Source organism: Colletotrichum gloeosporioides (genome assembly GCF_011800055.1).
Source record: "Colletotrichum gloeosporioides strain Lc1 chromosome Unknown consensus_101, whole genome shotgun sequence".
NCBI lineage: Eukaryota > Fungi > Ascomycota > Sordariomycetes > Glomerellales > Glomerellaceae > Colletotrichum > Colletotrichum gloeosporioides.
Window position 1 is genome coordinate 279,408 of NW_025544746.1, and position 23,932 is coordinate 303,339.

A 23,932-nucleotide genomic window follows, 5' to 3' on the forward strand; every position below is an offset into this window, starting at 1 on the left:
AGCCACAAGCAGGCGTCTTTGGAGAGCAACAAGGCTTCCAATTGACTTCTTTTGGATCTGTCAGTGATTTCGATCTGATTCTGGATATAGGCTTCGACAACGCTCCAAATACTACGAGAAGGGGACCGGTTCTGGATTAGCCTCGGAAAGGCGACTACTTCGTGTTGTTATTTGCTTCTTATCGCTCAGTCTATAGCAATCCTTAACCCGTTGACGAAGTGATGCCGCCGTCAACGACAATTTGCTGGCCCGTGATGTATCTGGACTGTGATGAGGCCAAGAACAAAGCCGTCATTGCGACATCAAAAGAGTCACCCATCCTACCCATCGGGACAGCTTTATTTCTCTTCGCTTTAAAGCCCTCAACATCGCCCCCGGCGTATTTGTCGGCTAGCATACCAACCAGGGGTGTGTTCATGAGACCGGGAACGACCACGTTCATCCTGATATTCTTGGATGCGTAAATCACCGCCGTGGCCTTAGTGAATTGAATGACGGCGGCTTTGGTGGCGGCATATGCAACTTGGGGCTTGCCGATATACCTCAGACCGGCGATTGACGCCACATTTACCACAGCTCTTGAGCCTTGTTTCTCCATCAGGGGAAGAACATGGTGACAGCAGAGGTAGACAGACTTCAGGTTGACGTTGGTCTGAGCATCCCAGACCTTCTCTGTCATCTCAGCGGGGCCACCAGGCTCTGATCGGCCAACATTGCTAAAGGTTTGTTAGCACTTATCCTCCTCATGCGAAGGGCTCAGTAGCCATACTTAATCAGGATATCGATACGGCCGTACTTGGCTAAGCACGCGTCCACAGCCGACTTGACACTCTCGTCATTTGTAACATCCGCAGCCACAACGGTCACGTCTCCGCCCTCGGCAGCAATACGCTTCTGCGTGTGTTGAGCAGGCTCCAGGTAGAGATCGCAGCCAAAGATCTTGGCTCCTTGCTTGGCTAGGAGGCGTGCCGTGGCGGCTCCATTCCCCCACATTTCCTGATCGCCTGACTGACCAATACCGGTTACTTTTAATCCCAGGTCAGTGTGGTCTCTGGTTTGTTTTATACAAACGTCAACTTACGGAAGACAACCTTGCCATCGAGATCTGGGTAGGAGGCGATGACAACATCGTCGTGGGTGCCGTTTTGGGCCATAATGACTGCAATTAGAGGACGCAATGCAATGGGAGATCTGAAGTGGGCGTTGAAAGATTTCGATCACTAGAACAGTCTTTTATACGTAGGCGGCAGTAATATGTCGCATATATGCTCTTCGGGCGATGATGAGCGAGGGGGGCCCCAAGCGTCCCGACCTCGGAACAGCTTCGTCACAAAGCCTCCGCCAAAGCAATTGTCCCATGGCTTCCCAATGAGGTGGAAGACTTTTCTTCGGAATCCTCTAGCTAAGCAATAGCATAGTCACAGTGTGGACCCAGCTGATTCCGTTGATCCATCCAGGCAGAGGTCAATTCGGTGGACAACCGTCTCTCTCGGCAACAGTCTGGGATGTGTTGTTCACCACAATCGGCTGATGAAAATGTTACACATAGCTTAGTTGTCCCGTTTGTCCGCTTGGAGTCGATCCGCGATGAACTCACCTCCTCAAAAGAGATTCCGCTCATAACATGATTTTCCGACATCTCCGATGTTAGTCGTCGGAAAAGATAGCCACCTTAGAATTACGCCCGAGACTTTTTCCGACAGCGTCCCAATCCCGACCTGTCATCGGAGTTTGCACAACCGTCCGAAAAACATTGGCTGCGATGCCAGAAATCATCAGAGAATGTTGCTCCCTGGCCACTAGCTCTCGGATCAACCCCACGGGGTGCTCGACGCCCCGGTTTGCTGTTCCACCGCCTTACCGGGATTGCTCTGGGGTAATCAATGACAAGGGCTCATTGAGACTGGATGAGAACTACAAAAATGCGGTTGGCCCATTTCCAATATCTCCATCATCACACTATGTGTTGAAGCGAACTTACCTCATCGCCGTCTTGAGCTGTTCTAACACTCTGCGACGTATTCACGTTTTGACGTTGTCAAGGGCTGGTTTCACACAACTTTGTCTTCGAGATGTCGGAACGACGACCCGAGGCTGTCGAGCCCATCTCCGATACGGCTTCCAACGTTGAAAAAGGGAGCGATTTCGTCCACCAGGAGGTAGCTAGCGAACTCACTCGGAAGATCAAGCATTCCTTGACAACTTCCCCGAAGACCGGAAGAAGAGAGTGATGCGAAAGGTCAGTTTCTATTCTCTTGAAGTGCTTTCAGGATTAGGAGTTGATCCCCTATTGATAGCTTGACTGGCGCCTGGTTCCACTGCTGGGGTTGCTCTACCTGATTTCATTCCTTGACCGAGCCAACATCGGCAACGCCAAGATCGAAGGCCTGCCCGAGGACTTGAATCTCACGGGACAGCAGTACAATATCGCCCTTTGTGTTTTCTTCATAACATACATCTTGTTTGGTATGGCCACTAGTCAGCCCTCGTCACAGCTTATTTACCGCTGACACTTCATTTACTTCAAAAGAGGTACCTAGCAATATGCTCCTCTTGAAGTTCAAGCGCCCCTCAACCTACATGGGCATTTTGGTCACAGGATGGGGCACTATCATCACCCTGACCGGCCTCGTACAGAACTTTGAAGGTCTTATCGCAGTCAGAGTCCTTCTTGGTGTGTTTGAGTAAGATCAGCCTACATTTGCAGTCGATCTTGAATAGCACATACTGACAGTGGGCAATCAACAGGTCCGGCTTTTTTCCCGGAGCGGTCTACACTATATCGAGATGGTACCTCCCACATGAGACCCAAACGCGAATCGCAATATTCTACAGTGCTAGCGCTTTAGCCGGCGCTTTCTCCGGCCTTCTTGCATTCGTCATCGTGCGGATGGATGGACTCGCTGGTATCGCGGGCTGGAGGTGGATTTTCATCATCGAAGGGATCGCTTCCGTCGTCGCTGGCGTTGCGACGTTCTTCTTACTTATCGACACACCTGCCCTCTCAACAAGGTGGCTGGACGCTGACGAGAGAAAGTACCTTGAACTGCGTCAGTATGCCGTTCAAGGTAATAGCATACGTGTGAGAGAGGCTGAGAAGACGCGCAAATGGGAAATCCTCCGCTCCGTTTTGCTCGACTGGCAACTTTACCTACAGGCCCTCGTTTACTGGTCTAACACGGTACCGAACTTTGGGATGAAATTCACGATGCCCCAGATTATCAAGAACATGGGATACACTAGTAGCAACGCCCAACTCCTGACCATCCCTCCGTACATCGTTGGAGTCATCTCCGCCTACATCTCCTCGTCGCTTTCCGACAGGTTCAAGTGGAGGATGCCTTTCATTGTCTTTGCCCAAGTCTTGGTTTTGATATCGTTTGCTATATTATTTTCCAAAGCCGAAAACATTCAAGAGAACATTCCAGCATGCTACTTCGCCATCTTCCTTGCCAGTATTGGCTTCTACCCAATCAACCCTGGCGGCAATGCTTGGACCGTCAACAATCTAGCAGGACCTACGAAACGCGCTCAGGGAATCGCCTATATGATCTGTCTAGGGAGTATCGGTGGGATTGTGGGCAGTTTCATCTATCGCGAGGACGAGAGCCCGAAATACCCAACGGGGTTTGGTTCGTCATTTGCATTCGCTGGACTCGGTGTCGTCGCTTGCTTTGTGTTGGAGTTCCTATTCTGGAACATCAACCGCAAAAGAGACAAGTTTACTGAGGAGGAAATCAGGGCCAAGTATTCGGACGATGAGCTCCAAATGATGGGCGATAGGTCACCTCTTTTTAGGTACACCTTGTGACGAAAGCACTTGTGGACATCATTTCGATCAGGGCCCACTAGCCCCAGCAACCGTCTTGCTACCAGGCCCGGCAATTCCAGCTAGCTAGGCGTAAACCTACCTTCATTGAGTGTTCATGTACCCCTACTAGTCTTTTTTTCAGAGGAGGAATATAGATTCAGATTCCAGAACTATGCCACTGTACTTCTTGTTATTGTCGTTACTGCTATGGTCGTTGTTGTCGTCGTCAACGGCCTGTGCAATAACTGACCGTCCAGGTGGCCGGAGATACATGCGTGCAATGGAAAATTCCTTGTAAGATGCAGACTCGACATGGGAAATCCTGCGACGAAACTCAATTCAGAAATACGTAGTGTCCTCTCGAGGCTCTTCACGATGACAGCCTCGCTACTCTAAATGGTACAATGGCTCCAGCTTAGCATCCTTCTGAAAGAACAGATATCTCTTCACCACCCAAGGAAGCCATGTGCGGACCTGATATGCTGCATGACGACGGGTAGGAACTCCAAATATGTAGTCAAGCTCTTCCAAGGTGCGTTGTCTGTTGATAGATATCAGCATATAGTTTGCGAAGAAAGATGGACGGTCACTTACTTGGTTTCTCGGATGATGAAGAAGATGACGAAGAACGCAAGCAGATTCAGACCAGCGTAGAGGCAAAATGCACCGGTTGGTCCGATCTTGTGAAGAAGTTCGGGAAACGACAGCGTGAGAGCACTTCCGACGGCGTTGTTCACACAGATGGTGAAAGCCGACCCAATTTCGCGATGAGACAGCGGGAAAGCTTCGGAGAAGTAAATTGATGGTAGTGGGCCGATTCCTGGTGATCGTCAGCAAACAATGATATGGATCTGAGTCAGAGATATCGGGCACTTACCAGGTCCATACATCGCCGTGAAAAGGTAGATGAAGAAGGCAATTAGTGGCACCCTCGCACTTGACCCCGTATTCAGCAAGAAGCTCAGCCCAGCTGCTAATAGGCAAAAGGCCATTGAGGGGAACGTGGCGAGCAAAAGGTTTCTTCTCCCAAAAGTGTCCATCATGTATACAGCTGGGAATGCAAAGACAAACATGATCAGACCAAAGCCCATGGAAGCTAGAAGGCAGTCCTTATCCGAGTAGCCTGCTTGCTGAAAGATTGTAGAGCTGTAGAACGCCATGATGTTGATGCCTGAGAATTGCTGAGAGATGACGATCCAAGATGAGGCAACGGTTGCTCGACGCAGGCGGGGCACAGTCAGGAGTTCCTTCATACGGCGGAGAAGTGTCTGCCCGCCAAAGGCATTGTTCTCCTCTATTACTTGTCGGTGTGCGTAGTACAGGTCACGGGCAGCCATCATCTCGGTATTCCGGATCCGGCAGAATGATTTGAATGACTCTTGATATCGACCCTTTTTCATAAGCCAGCGTGGAGACTCTGGACAACTCTTAGTCATAGACTCTTGAAATCTGACGACAGTCAATCCCTTACCTGGACACATCCAGACGAAGATAAGAACAGGAATGGCAGGAGCAAAAGCAGCAGCTAGCTGGAATCGCCATGCAAGATCTCCAATGCGATACCAGATCAAGTTGGAGCAGAAGCCAACAAAGATACCAAAGGCAACCCACAACTGGAAGCTCGTAACGATGCCTCCACGAATTGCAGCAGGGGCGACTTCGGCTGAGTAGATGGGGATGGTCGAGATCTTGATGCCCATGCCAAGGCCCATGAACAGACGACAAATCATCAAACCCAACCAGTTCTGCGTAAAGGCCTGAGCGAGTACTGGGAATACGCAGAAGAGGCCAGTAAGGAAGATGGTTCCGCGGCGACCAAGGTAGTTGTTGATTGGGTCCGCTGCCCAAGCACTCAGCAAACCAAATAAGGTCGGACCGGCATTGATGACTCCAACAAGCGCTTGGTTATTCTCGATGCCGAACTCTTGAGGGAATGAGAGGTTGGCGCCGTTGGCACCTGTATTGTCCCAGCCCTGGATGGCGGAGCCGAGAGAGCACAGGGCGATACTGTAGTAAAGATCCTTGGGAAGATGCCACTTGTGCGTGACCTCGCGGCGAAGGACGTGCTTATCATCTTCGGTGAGATCATCAATGCTCTCATAATTCTCGGGGTTTTGCGCAGCGAGCGCCCCACGGTAGAAGACGTTCTCCTTTTCTTCAAAGCCAAACTCACGACAAAAGCCAGTGACTTGAACTCGGAGGTCTGGACTAGAGATGCCGATCAGAGGATTGCGGATCCTGTGGCCCAAGGTTAGCTACATATCAGCATCTCAAATGATCGACCTTTTACTTTGCGTTGATGTTCCGGGAATAGTCGGCACCACTGTGCTCGACATGGCTCACATCGAGCTTGGACTTTACATCGCCCTCGACGTCAGAAACACGAGACATGATGATACTCTTGGTGTTGAACGAAAAGCAGAGAAATCATTGAAGAGAGCTGTTGATAATGCTAACTTTTCTACGTCGTGAAGTTAAAAGTCCACGGAGGCTCTTATATAACCCACTCCAACTCTTCCGAAAGCATCCTTGCGTACTTGTCGTCCCCTCCCCCATGGGGTAAACTGGAATTCGCTCCCCAGTGTTCGTCACCAACGTCAGACTGACAAGCATCAATCGGCTGTTGAACGGCTGTTGCGAATCCTTTGGCCCCTTACCCCGTGACCAAAATCTGATGTCGCAAATGGCCTGCGGAGGGCCGAACCACAGCGATGTTTGTTGGAAACCTGGGGATCCTGCGGGGTTGCCCTGTGTGTGTCCATGAACTGGACGGGTTGGAAGTCTTGGAGACGAGACTAAGACACACTAGTAGATTGCCCTCTACAGGCGCTAGCTTCTTGTCCTGTGCAGGGCATCATGGATGAGTGCCGGTTGCAAACCTTGTCGTCTGACTTCTTGGACCTGCACAGTAGCTCTGAGCCGGCAATCGTTCACCGAGGTGGGGTAAGATGGCATGGCCAGCATCATAGCTCCCTGAGCTGTTTTCCGGGTTTGTCACTTGCATCTGCGCAACACTACCTACTCATCTGCCCCTGAACGCATTCCTGAAATTCTGCGAGGCTGTTGGGATTTGCTTCAAGAGGGAAGCCGCCGCGCAAGCTGTCACACCACCGGTCAGTATTTGGGGGCAGGAAATAACATGGTGGTATTCCGGGACATTTACCCCAGAGTATCCTCTTTGACCCCCACCGGCCTCCAATGTGTGATCAGACGATGACCGGGGTGCACCCCAGAAGGTGCGGGGTCCCAAATGCCCTGCGTGTGTGCTCCCGATGCCCTGTGTGTGGCATCCTGAGGGGCCTTTGGGGATGTCTCGTCATTGGCCAAGTGATTCTCGGAATGGACTCGTTGAGACGCCCGATGATGAAGAAAACAGACACACGCAGGGCGTCGTGTGTTCGTCCTGTACAGGTCCAAAAATCAGACGGGCCGGTGGGGCGAGGCATGATATTAAAGCAGCTATCTTGTACGTATTCTAGCAGTCTAGATGGGCAAGCTCGAACGACGATACGATATCGAAACAATACCTCCAATTACAACAAAATCTCAATTGCGAAACTTTACACGATGGGAAGCAAAGGCGCCATGACTTGGCTCGACAAGCTCGAGGAGCAGCGTGCGTCACACAGCAATGTCCTCATGCCAACACCCATGTGCTAACGTGAATAGTCAATGTTGACGTCGACTGGATGGACCCTGAGTACATCAAGAGCATGCCCATTGTCCCTCACGACCAGACCAGCAACCAATTGTGGGTGGATATCCAGCTCGGTGATGCTTCGAATAGGGAGATGTTTCTCGAGACTGCGAAAGAGCTGAAGAATGAAGGCTGGCTTGCCATCTACACGCGCATGGTATGTCGACCATGATGCACTCAGTCGCAGGCCACACAGCTGATAAAGACCTACAGGCCGTCCTCATGTGCAAGAAAAACATCAACTCCATTCGCGGCCGTGTCTTGCTGCAGACCCTTCCCTCGAACGCGTTCAAGACACAAGAGACCCTTGACCACGCCCGCCTCTACGACCGTGAGTTTGCCCGCGCAGGCATCGGACGCGATAGATATTGCATCAAGATCCCCTCGACCGGCCCTGCCCTCAACGCTGCCAAGATCCTGTCTTCTGAGGGAATCCCGACGCTGGGCACAGCCCTGTTTAGTCTCCCCCAGGCCATCGCCTGCAGCCAGGCCGGCATGCTGTACATCAGCCCGTACTATAATGGTAAGTTTGCGCATGAGATGCACGTGGAGTGGCGCTGACTTGAGAACCAGAGGTGAGAGCTCATGACGAGCCAGACACTCTCTGGCCCAACGTCGAGGATCCTGCGACGCAGCACCCCATGTCCGCCCGCATCGTCCAGATCATCGAGACATACAAGCGTCTCTACAAGGAAACCGGCAAAGAACAGCCTTTGGTAAAGAACGCCAGCTTCATCTCCGCGAAGGAAGCCATGGCAGCAGGCGAAATGGGCTGCCATTCCGCCACCATCTCTCACACAGTCCTCGACCAGCTGGCCAAGCTCGAGTACGACGGAACCAAGCAGCCCGGCGAGGGTACTCCTAAGCCGGTGCACGTATACAAGAATGCCGGGCCTTGCCCTGAGCGGCTCAAGAAGCTTGCCAATGTTGACCCCCTGGCGGCTGCTGAATGGGATGGCAAACTTGCAAGCACCGACATTGACTACCTGGCCAATGGGGGTGCTGAACTGACGAAGGCTATTGAAGCTGATCCCATCTCCACGACCCGTCTTTCAGATGCCTTAAAGCTCTTCATTGGCGGTGAGGAGAGAAGCAAGGCCAAGGTTGAGGAGGTCTTGAAGCAGATCTAAACTGCGATAGCATCACGCACAGTAGCATGAGCATTGATAGACCCCGAATAGATCATCCTTGCCAAGAAGCCCATTGTTGTTGTTGCTGATGCTGATGCTGTTTATGCTGAAAACGCAAGTCTTGATTCGCGACCGATGGGGCGAGGAAGGCAGGCGAAATAGGTACCTGTGAAGAATCCATACCGTCGAACGTGGGCGTTCCAGTCGATGAAAAGTCCATCAGCATGCCATTTTGATACATTCCCTGCCTATCAGGGTCGATTCCTCTGAGAAGCTGGTAATCATTGATGGTCGTATTTGACACAGGCATGGATTCCGAGTGCGCGCTTGATGGCATTGCGGTGCCCTGATCCGGCATGGCTAAGCTTTCCATGACTGTTCCTGAAAAGATACGAACCGACGGTGACTCGGTTTCTTCTGGCCATGATGTATCAAGCAATAGATTGTTCAATTCTGATACCGCACGAGCATCTTGTGTGGGCTCCGAAGGTAGAACTCGAGGTACCTGAGCGGCTTCGTCTGGCTGGTTGTTTGTCGATGACCCAGCCTGCGAGTGTTCGTCGGTAGGCCCGCCAGACTGCTCAGAGCTCTTCCTGGTCGGTCGGCCCAATTGCAAGGCGACGCGTCGTCGCAACTCCCTCTCTGTCTCCGCAAAGGCGTCAATATTGACGTTGAGTGGCCTAGGCTGCCGCATCAGGGCGCCATTGTTCCTCCTCCAATTATTCACCTCGTCCAGGAGCTCCTCGCGCTCTTGTAACAAAGAGTTAATACACTGGAGCGCATCATTGCATCTACTCTCTAAAAGCTTATGCCGAGCAATGCTTTCGTCGATGACAACATGCTTCGAGAGGCGCTGGGGATCGGTGTCCGCTAGAGCTGGTAGATTGGCAGCGAGCTCCTACAATCGATTGGCATCAGCAATTCTGGTCTGGATGGATATTATCCGCGAGAACAACATACAATCAATCGCTCTTTGAAGGCTTCGCGACGGCCCTTCTCGAAGATCCGATGCGCAGCTCGGTCGTCGGCGGTAAAGTTTCGAACGCGTTTCTTGGGCGCCTTTTTGCTCGGAATCGTCTCCGGCGGCGCGGTCGCAGTCGGACCAGGCGTAACTGTGTCTTGCGCGGTCGTGTTCATGGGGGTCGATCACCGTCCGCGGCGGTTCTTGATGAAGCGGTCTTCCATTCAGCAGATTCGGGGATTGTTGCGTTGCAAGGGCTACAGGTAAGAGCTCGGGAGGAAGCTCTGATGTATCTGTTGGATCGGGTCGAAACACACAACGAGAGGGGTCCTCGCGGTTTGTTGTTCAGGTGAGGAGTAAGGCCGTCGTCCGATCGATGACCGAGGAAATGAAAGCGTCCCTGTGCCGCAGCATTGCCTGCAGCTCTTCTCAGGGATCATGGCAGTGACGAGCCCCTTGTAAGACGAGCTGCTGAGACCCCGCACGCATCGAAGCTGAGCTCCTCCAATGCCTAATTGAGTATGCCGCCGGCCGAAGCTTGGCGCCTAGCTTCATCGACCTTGTCTGTGTCTGGGGCTCAATCCACATTCCACAACCGGTGAGGGCTTGATGAACAAAGAAACAGTCATTCATCGAGTGTGAATCCGTTTTTCCTGCTCATCGAACGCCGACCAAGCACGAAACCGGGCCTCGGAGGACCCTTCGGCGTCGGCACGGCCCCGCTCGGCCTAAACACCGCGCGGATCGCTATTGGGCGGTCCGGCTGAACTTGGAACGCGCAATACATGTATCGTTGAAGTCAGATGGCAGGCTATTGAAATCCATTGGGTTTTCTATTGCCTTCTCGGGTATTCTCAGTCTGATGTACGGGGCACCAGCTGAAACAGCCCTATTCAACTTTCATCACCCGCTTGGCTGCAACAGTACGAGATTGCGAGCCATGGGCAGCAACTATTCGTGGCTTACTCGCGGCTAAGAATTCTCGATATGTTGTCCGCGGCAACTTCGCCCGTCTCATATGCTCCATGAACACAGCCCGTTCCGGCCCGGGAGCAATGCTCACCGGCAAACTGTAGCCGCAAGTCCTTCTCAGCCTCCAATGCATCCCACAAAATTCGCGGATCGTCTCCAACGTTCGCAGTGGAGTACGTGCCATTTCCAGCGAATTCATCCTTCGTCCAGGAAGTGACCTTTGCCTCCACCATCTTTGGAAGCGATTTGTATGGCTCGGTTCTAAACAACTCCAGCAAGGGCTCAAAATAGGCAAAGAGCTCATCCGCATTGCCGCCCATGGATTCGATCTCGTAAACAACAGGAGGAGATAGCAGGACGCAAAGCTTCTTTGCACCGGTCATGACCCACAGGTTGGTGGCCATGAAAGAGTAGGAGAGAACCGGGTATTTGTTCTTCTCGCTGTCCTCGTCCAAAGTAGCCGGTGTCGGAAAATATACCAAGCTGTCGTTTTGTTTAGACCAGAAGACGTCTGTGAACTCGAAGAACACTTTGCCGAGTGCGCCGTAGCTGGTCCTGGACATGCCTGAGGCGATGTTCTTCGGAATGGAAGGCGTAAACATGATCTTGTTCTGGTGCAAGACACCAAGTGGGACGGTCACAACAACAGCGTCGCCGTCGAAAACGACGGGTTTCCAATTAGGATCATAAACATGAACTGCAACTGGTGAAGCGCCGCCCGACCGATTCCACTCGATGTTCTGGACGACATGGCGCAGCTTCAGAACGCCCGGCAGATGACGGACTGGCTGAGCAACGTGGCGCACCACGCGATCGTAGCCACCCTTGACGTACAAGTCACGTTGAGGAGGCAACATCACCAAGAGCGAGACTGAGGGTCGGCTCGACAATGCGCAGCGCTTCCGGCGCCCAGATCCGCTCGTCATCGGTGATAAGCTCATGCTGTCCTACAAACTTGCGGATGTGTTCCTCGGCCGAATAGTCCGGTCCGTCGGGGTTCTTCTGGATCCAATAGTGGAGATAGTCTAGAAACTCATCGGCGACGTTCTTAGCTTTGAAGTTGGGGCCGGCAGGTCCGAACTCGGTGAAGTAGAGCGGGTTGCCGTCGTCATAGTAGTAGTCGATCTTGAGCTTGGAGATGAGCTTGACGAGGGGGTTGTAGGAGGTGCCGTGCATCCAGGCGGCTCCTGTGCGGTGTTAGTTTGTCAACTTGAGAAAGAAGGGACGCCGAGGCGGGCTGGATTTTCACCCCATACAAGTCCCTACACAAGCGGGGAACACCCGTCCTATCAAGATCAATGTACAGCAAGTTACCTTCCACCCATACTCTCTACAACCCACCCATATCAATGTTGTCGGCATCTTCGTGGTCGGTCAAAATGCGTCCGCCAATGCGATCTCGGGCTTCTAGGACGACGACGTCGAACCCTTTGGCAAGAAGATTTGAGGCTGAACATAGGCCAGAAATACCGGCGCCTACGACAACAACCTTCTTTCTGGCATTGCAACTGCGAGTGACACTGACGTTGTCCATGTTGAAAGTTGTTCTTGAGTGGCACTTTTGTCGATTTGATGTTGAGTTTGAACGACCAGAGTTTCAGAAAGTCTTGTAATTCGAATGCCTGATGTAGTTTATTAAGAGCCCTTGAATGTCTGAAGTCGGGCTGCGCAACGATAAAATAGAAACACTTGATCAAGTTTGCTTCTGAGCGGACCCGCTATGTATTCCCGGGGCCGAGATTCGTCACGAATGACTCACATGGGTCCGCAGTGGTCGATTTACTTGCCCTTTATGGCACCTCATTGCCGGTTACTCACCAAAATAGTTTCGCCCAATGCTTCACGGGGCAAACTATGTGTTATAGACCACAGAAGATGTATTTCTTGACCACGTTTGTTCGGAAGTAGACCAACTGGTAGAGTGCAATCCCACTTGGTCTACTACCAAAGGCATAAGTGGCGTAAGACGCGCGAAGAGCGTGAACGAGAGGAACTCGATGGGAAATTCAGATAGGGCGATGAATGTATCAAAAGTGACATCCTGCGCACAGATCGAACCTCCAGAAACCCATTGGACAAAATTATCTTGAACCCACACATTTCGATCGAGTATCAAGCCATAGCGAGGGACCTGCAAGAATAGCTGAGAGCCAGGCCATGTCCATGGAAAATTGGATATCAGCATGTTACCACCTAGAGCTGTGTTCTTGATCACCTCCACTTATAATTTGTTGAAGTACCTAGGTAACATGACTGTCGGGCCTATGTTTCGAACGGCCCAAGCAACTGTTCGCTCGTTTGTACTCAGCAGTTGAACAGTATATAAACGAGGCCGTCCGTTTCTCTTGCGCCAGAGTGACTACTTTGCCCGTGAGCTCAGATATCCCCCCTATTACTATCATTGTTACCATCGGCGTCGTTATCGCCTGTGTTGTTGTTGTTATCGTTGTAATTATTGTAATTATTGTTATTACTATTGTTGTCGCTATCGTCCGCTCTTTGTTTCTTAGGACTTCTACTATCTCCCTCAAGCAAGCTAGGTGAGCAACCGGGGAGACCAGGCGGTTTCTTGCAGATGTAAAATTTTCTATTGGCTGCTGGGTGAATGTCATCGAGCTCAACGCCTCTATCATGCCCGTTTTCCTGAAAGCCCATTTGTAAGTTGGGGAACACGAGTCATAGTGGAATCACACTTCTCGTGTAGATCAGTGTCGTAAACACGCAACAACCCTACGGTAGAACGGGATCCATGGATACAGAGCTTCGTGTATGGCAAACCAAGAGACTACGTGAGGAACTCCACCGAGACGTGTGAGTTACAGGTCATTGTGCGACAGCGACAATTTGGACCACAAAAGGCCAGGCATAAACTCAACTCGAACCTGACCTGCTCAGGCGCTTCTATTCCAAGACACTCTCACTACAACAAAACATGGAATCATCTACAACTTGTTAATCCACTCCTCGGAGCTCGTCACATTCCCAGTCCACGAGAAGACCTTTGTCGTCAGAACGCGATGCACCTCCTCGTCTCGATCCATGCATAAGTCTTCCAAAACCGTAACATCGTAATCCCGGTCAAATGCCTCGCGGACAGTCGACAGGACAACTCCACTGGTCGCAACTCCCGCAATAGCAAGATTCTTCACCCCCATACTCCTCAGCACAACCTCCAAATCGCTGTTGTAAAACGCCGAAATACGCGGTCGGTTGATGATGATCTCGCCCTCCCTCGGCGCGGCCTCCGCAACAAAATCCTGCCCCTCCTTCTTCTGGCCCTCGATGTGCACGAAGTCGTCGGTGGCTGAGATCCGGGCCCAGAATGTATTGGTACGGGGGACCTCTGGGTATCCGGGGCGGAAGTGGATCGTGACGTGGATCACCGGTATGTTCTTCTCTCGGGCCGCCGCAATGCCGCGGGACATGCGGGCTAGGTACTCCTCTCTGCCGGCGTCCGGTAGTCTGTTGACAATATTGTGGATCAGGTCCATCACGAGAAGGGCCGTGCTGTTTGATGAAGCCATGGCTGTGGATATTGGGGGTGAAATAGAGTTTGCCTGTGGGATAGTGTGGGATATTGCTTTTTTCAGGGACTGAATCGCGCCTTTGTGACTTGAGCTTTTGAGATGCTTCAAAATATCTCAAAAGTCTCATGGTTGCTGCCAAGACGTCAAAGTTTTATACATGATGATGCCGGAGTTTATTATTAGATTAAATCCGCATGCCTCTAAAGTCCGTCATCGCCGTCGATGGATCTGAACTGACGTTTGGGCTCCGGCTTCACGACTGCAATTGGTCAGTGCGTTGGACCCTCGATGAGTGCATCTCATTTTCCCCCTTCCAACTCATCGTTCGGGCCACGAAATGTGCGAAACCGAGTGGGATGGACCGATCAACTATATAAGTAATCACCCTGGACTCTGGAGCCCAACGTTGCAGGCATGCCTAATCCTGGAACGGCGCTACGGCGATTCTTGAAGTCTCCTGTCATCGGGACGACCGGGAGTCAGTGCTTAAGTAACTCAGGGCCATCCATAATATACCTCTTATCACAGAAAAACACCATTGCAAGAGTCAAGACCTTGGCAGCTGAAGTCGCGATGCCTGCGGTGAAACAATCACTTCGGCGGAATGCATGTCCCACAGCAACAGACCGATCTAGTACGACAGCCACCAACGTACCACAAGCACGCGTCCATTCCAGTGCAAACACAACGCCCTCGCCAATATCACACACACAACGCCATCAAACGAACGGCCCCCATTTCCGACAACCCGGAGCCTCAACGCCCATTCCCTGTCGACCCAATCTAGGCACCAATTTAGACCACTATATCTGAGTTGCCCTGTCTGCCAAGGTCACCCCCCGTAGACAAAAGATCCCCAAAAGATCCGGAATGTGCTCCACCGAGAGTAACCTTACCACACATGGCCAAACGGAACAAATACTGCGAAGTCGCCTGTTGAGGCTGACGGACCGTCCTCGACTTCTTCACCACGTTCCTTTCCATACGCTCATTTTCACACTCACTTTCCGTCGTCCTCGTTGCGACAGCCATTCCTTACAAACATGAAGTTCTCTCTGGCGCTCCTCCTCGCGCCGCTGGCCCTCGCCACGCCCCTGCGCATCGCGACTACCCACGAGCACGCCCACCACCTCGCCGAGCGCCAGGCCGCCGTCAGCATCGACACATTGTTCAAGGCCAAGGGGAAGGGCAAGCTGTTCATCGGCGTCTCCGGCGACAATGGCATCATGCAGCAGGGCAAGACCGAGGCCATCATCAAGGCCAACTTTGGACAGGTCACGCCCGAGTACTCGATGAAGTGGGATGCGACGGAGCCCACGCGGGGCAAGTTCTCGTGGGAGAATTCGGATTTCCTCGTCAACTGGGCGACGAAGAACGGCAAGTCTATTCGTGGGCACACGCTGTTGTGGCACCAAGCCCTCCCTACGTGGGTTTCAGCGATCAGGGACAAGAAGACCATGACCAGTGTTTTGCAAAACCACATCAGCACCGTTGTTGGCCGTTACAAGGGGAAGATCAGGTCCTGGGTGAGTGGTTCTCTGGTCCAGATTTTCACATGTATTTGCTCACTAAGCCGGACATGAAGGACGTCGTCAATGAGATCTTCAACGACGACGGCACGTTCCGCAACACCACCTTCTTCAACGTGCTGGGCGAGTCCTACGTCGGCATCGCCTTCAAGGCCGCCCGCGCCGCCGATCCCGCCGCCAAGCTCTACATCAACGACTACAACCTCGACAACAAGGACTGGGGCAAGCCCGCCGCGGTGGTGAAGAAGGTCAACCAGTGGATCGCGCAGGGCATCCCTATTGACGGAATCGGTATGCTCTTGAGTACGAATTGATCAAAAGTGGATATGAACTGATGAAAACGCGGAACAGGTTCCCAGTGCCATCTCGCGCAGAACATGTCTAGCAAGATCCAGGGTGCGCTGGAGTTGCTGGCGACCGCCAAGGTGTCCGAGATCGCCATCACCGAGCTCGACATCAACAACGCCCCGCCGGCGCAGTACGCCGAGGTCGTGAACGCGTGTGTCAACGTGCCCAAGTGCCGCGGCATCACGGTGTGGGGAGTCAGCGACAAGGTAAGAGGAACGCGCCTCACCGGATCGGCAAAACCAACTAACATATTTGTAGCAATCTTGGCAGGCTTCCGCGAAGGTTCTGCTATTTGACGAGAACTGGAACCCCAAGCCGGCGTACAACGCCATTGCGGCCGCGTTGAAGAAGTAGTCGTGTGAATCCGGATGGGGAAAGCCGGGACTCTGTACATGAATGCCGTACACATATTGTGTGAGAGACGTGGCAAACTCACGAAGTTTTGATCATGGCCTCATTCCACTTAGATATACATTTCAACATCTGAGAATTCCTAAGCTTTGAGCTGCGTACTTATACAATAAGACACCGTTACTTCACACCTATACGTGTCTTTCGTAAGATTTTGATTGTGAGTGCTTCTTAAACTTTAAGAATGAGCCTCATCTACGGAACCTGTCTATGTGGAAAATCAACGTGAACCCTGAAAGGCTAGGAGACCATGATTCTGGCTGTAGCTGGGCTTATAGGATTAGCCACATGGGTCCCTTTTCTTGAGGTTCAATGTGTTTCTGTGGGCCGCTTGTTCTTGTTATCAGTATTATTCAAATTTGACGTGATGAGTGAACAAATGTCCAAGGAACATCAGAAAAGAAAGCAGCCGTTAATACAATTTGACATCAGATCCCGTTTCATCTAAAGAAAATTCTCTTGCGCAAGACCCCTAAATACCGGTCAATCAATCCATACAAGTTCTCAATAGATCGGATATAGAGGCCGCAGTTCATCCATGATATGTATGGGGGGGATATCCGGATGAACTATTACGAACTATTCTTTTAGATGCCGCCTTATTTTGGTGTGTTCGGACGGCTGTATTTCATGTGTACGTGGTGACTTTTGTGAGAAGGACGACGCGAGGTAATAACGAGGGACGACGACGAAGGACGATAGCGATAGATGACGAATATAAGAGGCCATAACGACAACGACGACAAAGATAAGTAACAATAGTAGTGAAGATAATGTCGGTTATGACGGCAATGACGCTGCCGAACACAGAGGAAAAGTAGTCGCTCTAGCACAGGAAAAATAGGGGTTATGTATTTTTGCCTCAACTGACCATGTGAATCCAAAATAGTGACCCCCATAATTCATTCTTTTAGACAACATGGCTATCATTCAACCAAGTCGTGATCGTGCAAGTTTAATGCCACTTTCCACACTCCTTCAGGAAGTTGGATAAAAAGGTCAAGGCAGTGTGATATTAAAGCCGATTTGCCAAGATATCTACAACTGACCACTCAGACAAAACAGACCTTCGGAACTCGGCACCCAAATACACTGCTCAAGTTAGCATACTACTAGCCAATGAAGCGCAGTTACCAGTCTCTAGCCTCAAAACAACATTTCCTTAGACCCAACATGTCAAAACGTCATAATCAACCACAGAGCCGGCTTATCCAGCCAGCCAAACAAACCCAAGACTGCCAAGGGCACTCATCCTCAAACGCTGCCGCGCACCCCGCCTATGTAGGAACATCAGCAACGCGGAAAAGAACCTTTGCAGAACCCAGAGGGCAGTCTTCTTTCTTTTTCTTGACATCATCCAGTCTTGGCGGAGTATGCTCTAACCCGCAGAAGAAACAACGAGGGAAGCTTCTCGGTGTCCCACGTTCTACTCCGTGATTCTACATCTGGCCGGCTATTACCTGGGGGGACAAAGGTCACGCTTCATCGGCCCCCAAGACACGTCGTCCCCATGATCATCACGCTCAGACGGTCTTGCAAACACCGTCACCCAAACTCCGCCTTCGCTCAGAACATCCGAGGACCCCGTTGCGACCCGAGCTCGTAGAGTTTGTCCAGTTTGGCACGGCATCAATTGACCAATGACATTTCGCCCCTCTGCAAGAAGGGCTTGGAGGGATGATCATTTGTCACACCAAGACTACTGCCGATCCTTTCTCCTCGCCACAAATGCTAGCGCAGGTAGTTGGTTGATTGCTCTTCCTGCCACTGACAGACTCACTCACGCTGGGAGGAAGGCAAACTCATTCGAATGTTTGAAGGGTGACGACAGTTGCACAATGACTTTGGCATCTTGAAAAGCCTGACACAAAGCTCGCGAGGTGAGTATCGATGGTTCGGCTGCACGGTCCCGGGCCTTTGGCTCCTTGTACGATTTTGATAAGTGCAACTCATAACCATTCCATTACTCATGTCGCATCCTGGTAATCCGTAAATGTACAAGCCTGATTTAAGATATCCAGCTGCCCCTCGAGGGCATGGCTGTCCGCTTGGCGGCAGCCTTTCTATTCCAGTACCAACCATCTATCATCGCGCCGTCAGACATGCGTCCTACTTCGCCTGTTGCGCCCTCAAAGCGTCTACCTCACGCTGCAGCGCGTCCAAATCGGCAAGAATGTCTGCACCTTTGCCAAAATTGGCCTCATAATCCTGTGCCAGGTCCTCTGTCCCTGGCTCTTCTGGCACATTTGTGCTAAATCCTCTCGTACTGTCAACGCTTGGCCTTCTTACATAATCCATGCTTCCGCGACTGCTCCCTCGTTGTCGAGGTGGAGGCGGCGGAGGAGCTCCCTCTTTTCCGCCGCTCACCTTCCTGCTTGTTGCGTCAAAACTTCTCACGCTAGGGGGACGGCGTGTCGAAGTATTCCGCGCAGGAGGTGGTGGCGGCGGAGAGATCTTTGGGGGAGTGTTGCCCGACGCAGTGTTCTCAACGTCGGACGGTACAGGGCTGAACGAAGCCGCTGACGGTGAAGCTTGGAACGACTGGCGATGTGATGCATTCGGTCGCCGAGGTGGCGGGGGTGGCGCAGGGGCATTGATACTCCGGAAACTCTCCGACCGTGAGCGCTGCGATTCCAACGAAGACCGAGGCGGCGTATCGGCCTCATTGCCCGCCTTGCTCGGGGCATTGGCCCCGGCCGACGCCGTGAGGGATTGGCTCCGCGCGTGGCCCCGTCGTGGCGGGGGTGCTGGCGTTGGCTTTTTCGCCGACGCCGACGTGGCCGGGGTGGGTGTCGAACTGGGAGTGGGGGAATCCTGATCGGGGATCTTGCCCGCGGCCTCTCGGGCAAAGACATCTTCCGTCCCCTCCCCACCATACGAGCTGGGAGCCGGAGGGAGGGGCTTGTTCACATCAGACGGAGAGATCGGCGATGCCGTCTCAGATGAGATGTGAGGTCGTTCTGGCGTCTGAACGCTAATCTTCCTTCCATGCCTTGAACTTGGCGGAGGGGGCTTTCTCTTTGTCGGAGGTGAAGCAAGGATAATACCGCGGTCCGCGATGTCCGTTGATGACCGGGGCGTCTCCGCGAAAGACGTATCTGATCCGGAAGCATTTGCGGCCTCCGCAGCCTTGTCGCGTTGAGATTGTGCCTTTTGAGCCGGCGCTCCAGCTCCAGGTTGGCCGGTGAGCAGCAACATCTTGAACGCATTGACGTCGAGGGATTTGGCTGCCCCGACAGAGGAGGCCTTTCCGTCGGTAAGGCCTTCCAGATCCTGCATTGTCTTACCAAAGGGGTTTTCAGGTGTATGGTTGGGGACGGCGTTGGCGATGCGCAGCGGCGCAGCCTCAGGAAGGCCGTCGGGAAGCTCGGGAAATCTCTTTGAGAATTGGTCGTCATCGTCGTCTGAGCCGTCGTCGCTACTGTCGTCCTGACGCCCAAAGCCTCTACTGTGCACCGATTCGGGGGAGGAGGGCGAGGAGGGCGGCGGAGACAACACCCTCACCCTCTTGACAACCTTGGCTTTCGCAGGTCGAACCTCGGGAGGCGAGGGAACGTTATCCCTCGAGATTCCGGATGTGATGGATTCGAGAAAGGCAGATGTGGTGACGGGCTGAGGGGTAGAAGAGAAGGAAGTCGAGGTGGTCTTCCTGCGGAAAGGGTTGTGTTCGGAGGCCATGGTTGCGGCAGGCGGTGGTTCGGGAACGGCGGAGTGGGTTCAAGTCGTGCAAGAAATGTCGAGGCAAATATTAGGCAGCCGCCATCGTCAACTCCCAAGGGAAGGACGTAATCGCCGGGATGACGCTGTGTACGTAGGCAACAGCGGGGTGTAGGATTTCCGGCGTGGAGGAAGAGGGAATTCGATTATGGAGCGGGATTGTTGGACGAGGGGAGGATCTGGAGTGTCGGATTGGTAACTGGAGGGGGTTCGGGGACTGCGGGCGGTGTCAGTCGAGTCGGCCGGAAGAATCGGTAGGGAGACAGTGCAATCGCAAGGCGACGGAGTTTTGGATTTTGGGGTCGGGATGACGGGCAGACCAAGTGGGAAAACGGGGGCCATTCTCTGCTTACCTGCAATGTATCTAAGCAACGGGGATTCGAGCGTTAGAAATGTTGGCAGTAGACGGATATGCGACAGCAGACAACAGAGCTGTGCCCGACGGCGGCGGCGGGACTAATCAGTCGGTGGTCGACGTGGAGCAGAGACCTGAGAGAGCTGCTGGCTGGGCAGTGTCTGGTGTCTGGAATCTATTGCTTGGTATCTGGTATCTGCTGAGGTGAGGTATTAAGGTATAGCCGGTGGAAATTGGTGGTGGTGTAGTGGCAGTGCTGGCTGGTGGTGGCCGTCTCGACGTCGTTGGGTTGGCTTGCGATCAGGTCGGCCGGCTTCTTTTGGGCGGTGGAAGACAAGATTGGACAGGAGGAGGGGAAGCTGGTTGGATGACGGCCTGGCCTTCTCTCGTTTTGGGGGGGGCCGCCTGGGATTTGAGCCAGGGAATATTGGAGCAGGGGGGGCAGAGTGCAGAGTGCGAAGTGCGAGGGAGGGAGTGAGAGCGAGGGAGATACGGATAAGGCAGGCGTAGAGTCGCAGCAGCTATCAGTATTTGCTTATCGCAGGCACTGGTATCTGTAGGGCGGACGATGCAGATGATGGACGAGGGGAGGTAATAAGCGGGCAGGCACGTTGGGTAAGGTAGGTAGGGTGGTGCCTTGCTGGGAAGCGGGTGGTAGCGAAGCGACAGGCGGCGGACGGTGGTGATTGACGACACTTTTGATGGGACCTGGGACCTGGGTGGGGGAGGATGATGAAATCCCTCCACGTCCACGTCCACGTCGTTGCCGACGACTCCTTCCTTCCTCTGCAATTCACATACTTTCACAATTGCATGAGTTGGTCACGTCCACCAGTCTTGGATCCTTGATGCCCACTTTCCTCAAGTTGCAGAATTGCAGTTTCTTGTTCCAGATTCAGTGCAGCTCGGTCAACCCGCAGCAGCAGCAGCAGCAGCAGCAACGGAGGCAAGTCTCGACTGAGGTGCCTGCATCTGCACCGCGCTCTTTCCTGGGTTGCTGTCTCTTGCCTCGTGCTTGCCGTCGGAGAATGCCTCAAAGTGAGGTACCGTAGCACAGGCGCAAAATGAAGGAACCCCTCAAAGTAAGGTACCTGCCACGCAAATGCCCCGTATCGCTACACGGTCGGTACTTCTCTCCCGTTTCTGTTCCTAGGTGCCCTCTGTCGATGTCGATGTCGATGGCACTGCGTCCCTAGCGGGCAAGAAGGAAAGGTACGCAGACGCAGGTAGGTCCCTCCTCCCCACATACCCCGAAACGGACGGGAAGAAACATGGGCATCGCATCGCACAGGCCAGCCACTAACACCACCGGCGCCATTCTCTGAACGCTGCTGTTTGATCAATGCGTACTGAGCCTTACTATCAGGTCTCTGCTCCAGTGCTGCTTCACACTGTTTCCTCTCTCTCTCTCAACATCATCCTCGAGCCTCTTCGTCTCTCATTTTAGATGCAAAGCTTCCATCCATCCTCTTCAACGTCTCTTCTCGTCACCCAATGCTTCTCCTCCCATCTCGCCTCACACCGGCCACACTGTGACTTGCAGACAAGCACATCCCCTCGACCTCGACCCTCGACATCATGCTCCATCCCAGCCTCAGCTCCTCGACACGACCCCTCCTCCATCGTCAACACCTCGACCACTCACTCGCTCCATCATCAGGCCCCCAACCGCCTGTACGGTTGCACCCTGCACCTGTCGCTCGTCGTGTTCCGGATTGACGACAGGGATCCCGACCCGGAACCAGCGCCGGTAGGGGACATGGTCAACGGAGTCTGCCATTCAGCATTAAACCAGAATCCCGCTGCCCAGTGACACTCGATTCATCGGATTCTTTTCGCCGCTTCTGACAGACAGCTCAATGCCGCCGCACCCATCATCCATCGACCTCGTCGGCGCTTGCACGTCACTCATCAGCCCAGCTCCAGTCTCGACGCACCTCACCTAACAAGACTCGCACAAAGTACCCCATGTACCCGCTACCTCCCTCGACCCCTAGCCCGAATTCTCTCTGTCCTCCCCCCTCCAAACATGAAGGTTTGTTTCAGGAACACCAATGGGAAGCAAGCTCGGGGCTAGCTATCCACGTCACTCCTTGCACATCCAGTACGCCCACCACTCTTCCGCCACGGAACAATCACCTCTCAACTCTGCACTCGCCGCGACCTGCAGCGCACTGCTCCCGACCGACTGATGAGCTGCACAGCACCGACACCAACACCAGGACCACCGACCACTACCCGTTGGTGTGACGGTGACGGCGCACACAGAGGTGCCCTTGGGCCGCGGTGAAATCCTGCGCCTCTGGTCTCCGAGCTCGACATTTGACACCGTTGCACCATGGCCCGTAGCCGCCCACCCGCTCGCTCGCCTTGTCTCGCTTCGCCTTTTCTTCAAGCCAGCCTTCCCCGCATCGCCACTTGAAGCCTAAGCATCGCCGTTTACTGTGCGCGTTCTCGTCGTAAAGATGACTGAGATCTCTAGAGATGACCAACATACGAGAACTCTCGGCAGTGGAGCGACAGGCACTGGTCGATATGACTCGACTCCGGCAGCAGTAGTTCTAGGTCCATCTGTCATACCAGGCCCTGATCTTGCTCCTCCGTGCAAACGAGCAGACGACCCTCATCGCCAGTGACAGCAGCAAGTCAGATGATCAAATGACGCTCGCCCAACAAAAGTCGCCTCTCTGCCCGGCTCATGATCCGTATGATCGGTGTGGATGGGACGGGTCCCGGCCACTGGTGTGGCGCCGTCCGCTCGCCGCACGTGTCAGACGGCCGCCCTGCCTAGAACTCGCCGTGGCCGTCGTGCATCACAAAACCCAACGGTCACGTCTACTCAGGCACGCTGACGACAAGTTCAGGGAAGCGGCCAAACAACGCAATCAACCCGTGAAAACCATGCTCAAAATACCCCGCGACACGTCCACCAGCCTCGAGTTTCCAGACTCTTGAAAGGGCTTGGTACCTGCCTTCACCAAAAGTGTGTTCGTCCAGCGGTCTGTGCAGGCAAGTTGACTGAGTCGATGTTGCGATTAACGCCGCGTCCAATAGGGTCAGCGGGCGGTTCAAGTCTCATCTGACGCCAGGCCAAGTCAGCCCACAACCAACGAGCCAAACCGACAACTGAACCACCATGCAACAAATCTCTTTCGCATCACAGCGTCACGAGAAAAGCACCAGGCAACAGGGAAAAACACCGCAGGCCTTTCTTGCTTTCTAGAAATAACTCCACGAAGGATCCCGGGCGGCCGGCGGAAGAGGCACGTGACATCCCTGACCAACCGACCGTGACACGCCCGGAGCTCACCTCAACTCACCCCAAAATGTAAACAAACCCATGAACCGACCGCGTCTTGTCTGTCTCTCTCTGTCTCTCAGCCCCACCCCGAAACTCCCACGCGGCCCTCCGGCACGTCGCACCCCGTTCGCCTCTGCTCTCACTCTCTCCCCTTTCCCCCAGAAGGTCTCCTC

The 23,932-nt window shown here is 53.2% G+C and overlaps 9 protein-coding genes and 1 pseudogene across 10 annotated transcripts; 4 read left to right on the forward strand and 6 right to left on the reverse strand.

Annotated features, from left to right (window-relative positions):
- Positions 1-202: 202 nt before the first annotated feature.
- GCG54_00010538 (3-oxoacyl-[acyl-carrier-protein] reductase FabG) lies at positions 203-1,154 on the reverse strand (the record flags this gene model as incomplete). Its single annotated transcript, XM_045410461.1, has 3 exons — positions 203-716; positions 770-1,025; positions 1,082-1,154. The coding sequence occupies 3 exons, from the start codon at positions 1,152-1,154 to the stop codon at positions 203-205; spliced, it is 843 nt and encodes a 280-aa protein (XP_045257352.1).
- A 918-nt stretch (positions 1,155-2,072) lies between these two features.
- GCG54_00010539 lies at positions 2,073-2,510 on the forward strand (annotated as a pseudogene). Its single transcript has 2 exons — positions 2,073-2,239; positions 2,298-2,510. Coding segments are annotated over exons 1-2 (380 nt in total).
- A 34-nt stretch (positions 2,511-2,544) lies between these two features.
- Positions 2,545-3,811, forward strand: GCG54_00010540 (putative transporter; the record flags this gene model as incomplete). Its single annotated transcript, XM_045410462.1, has 3 exons — positions 2,545-2,684; positions 2,749-2,790; positions 2,842-3,811. The coding sequence occupies 3 exons, from the start codon at positions 2,545-2,547 to the stop codon at positions 3,809-3,811; spliced, it is 1,152 nt and encodes a 383-aa protein (XP_045257353.1).
- Positions 3,812-3,949: 138 nt separating this feature from the next.
- Positions 3,950-6,202, reverse strand: GCG54_00010541 (putative polyol transporter 6; the record flags this gene model as incomplete). The annotated part of the gene is made up of 6 exons (XM_045410463.1): positions 3,950-4,133; positions 4,215-4,352; positions 4,406-4,631; positions 4,689-5,228; positions 5,283-6,049; positions 6,102-6,202. The coding sequence occupies 6 exons, from the start codon at positions 6,200-6,202 to the stop codon at positions 3,950-3,952; spliced, it is 1,956 nt and encodes a 651-aa protein (XP_045257354.1).
- A 1,176-nt stretch (positions 6,203-7,378) lies between these two features.
- Positions 7,379-8,638, forward strand: GCG54_00010542 (Transaldolase; the record flags this gene model as incomplete). The annotated part of the gene is made up of 4 exons (XM_045410464.1): positions 7,379-7,427; positions 7,481-7,665; positions 7,722-8,031; positions 8,082-8,638. 4 exons carry the CDS (start codon positions 7,379-7,381, stop codon positions 8,636-8,638), a joined length of 1,101 nt encoding a protein of 366 aa, XP_045257355.1.
- Positions 8,639-8,690: 52 nt separating this feature from the next.
- GCG54_00010543 (uncharacterized protein) lies at positions 8,691-9,775 on the reverse strand (the record flags this gene model as incomplete). The annotated part of the gene is made up of 2 exons (XM_045410465.1): positions 8,691-9,536; positions 9,599-9,775. The coding sequence occupies 2 exons, from the start codon at positions 9,773-9,775 to the stop codon at positions 8,691-8,693; spliced, it is 1,023 nt and encodes a 340-aa protein (XP_045257356.1).
- A 786-nt stretch (positions 9,776-10,561) lies between these two features.
- Positions 10,562-12,105, reverse strand: GCG54_00010544 (Corticosteroid-binding protein; the record flags this gene model as incomplete). The annotated part of the gene is made up of 3 exons (XM_045410466.1): positions 10,562-11,395; positions 11,460-11,758; positions 11,913-12,105. 3 exons carry the CDS (start codon positions 12,103-12,105, stop codon positions 10,562-10,564), a joined length of 1,326 nt encoding a protein of 441 aa, XP_045257357.1.
- A 1,408-nt stretch (positions 12,106-13,513) lies between these two features.
- On the reverse strand, positions 13,514-14,095 carry GCG54_00010545 (Peroxyureidoacrylate/ureidoacrylate amidohydrolase RutB; the record flags this gene model as incomplete). Its single annotated transcript, XM_045410467.1, has 1 exon — positions 13,514-14,095. One exon carries the CDS (start codon positions 14,093-14,095, stop codon positions 13,514-13,516), a length of 582 nt encoding a protein of 193 aa, XP_045257358.1.
- Positions 14,096-15,141: 1,046 nt separating this feature from the next.
- Positions 15,142-16,329, forward strand: GCG54_00010546 (Endo-1 4-beta-xylanase; the record flags this gene model as incomplete). Its single annotated transcript, XM_045410468.1, has 4 exons — positions 15,142-15,624; positions 15,672-15,918; positions 15,979-16,181; positions 16,234-16,329. 4 exons carry the CDS (start codon positions 15,142-15,144, stop codon positions 16,327-16,329), a joined length of 1,029 nt encoding a protein of 342 aa, XP_045257359.1.
- Positions 16,330-18,495: 2,166 nt separating this feature from the next.
- Positions 18,496-20,064, reverse strand: GCG54_00010547 (uncharacterized protein; the record flags this gene model as incomplete). Its single annotated transcript, XM_045410469.1, has 1 exon — positions 18,496-20,064. One exon carries the CDS (start codon positions 20,062-20,064, stop codon positions 18,496-18,498), a length of 1,569 nt encoding a protein of 522 aa, XP_045257360.1.
- Between the last annotated feature and the right edge of the window lie 3,868 nt (positions 20,065-23,932).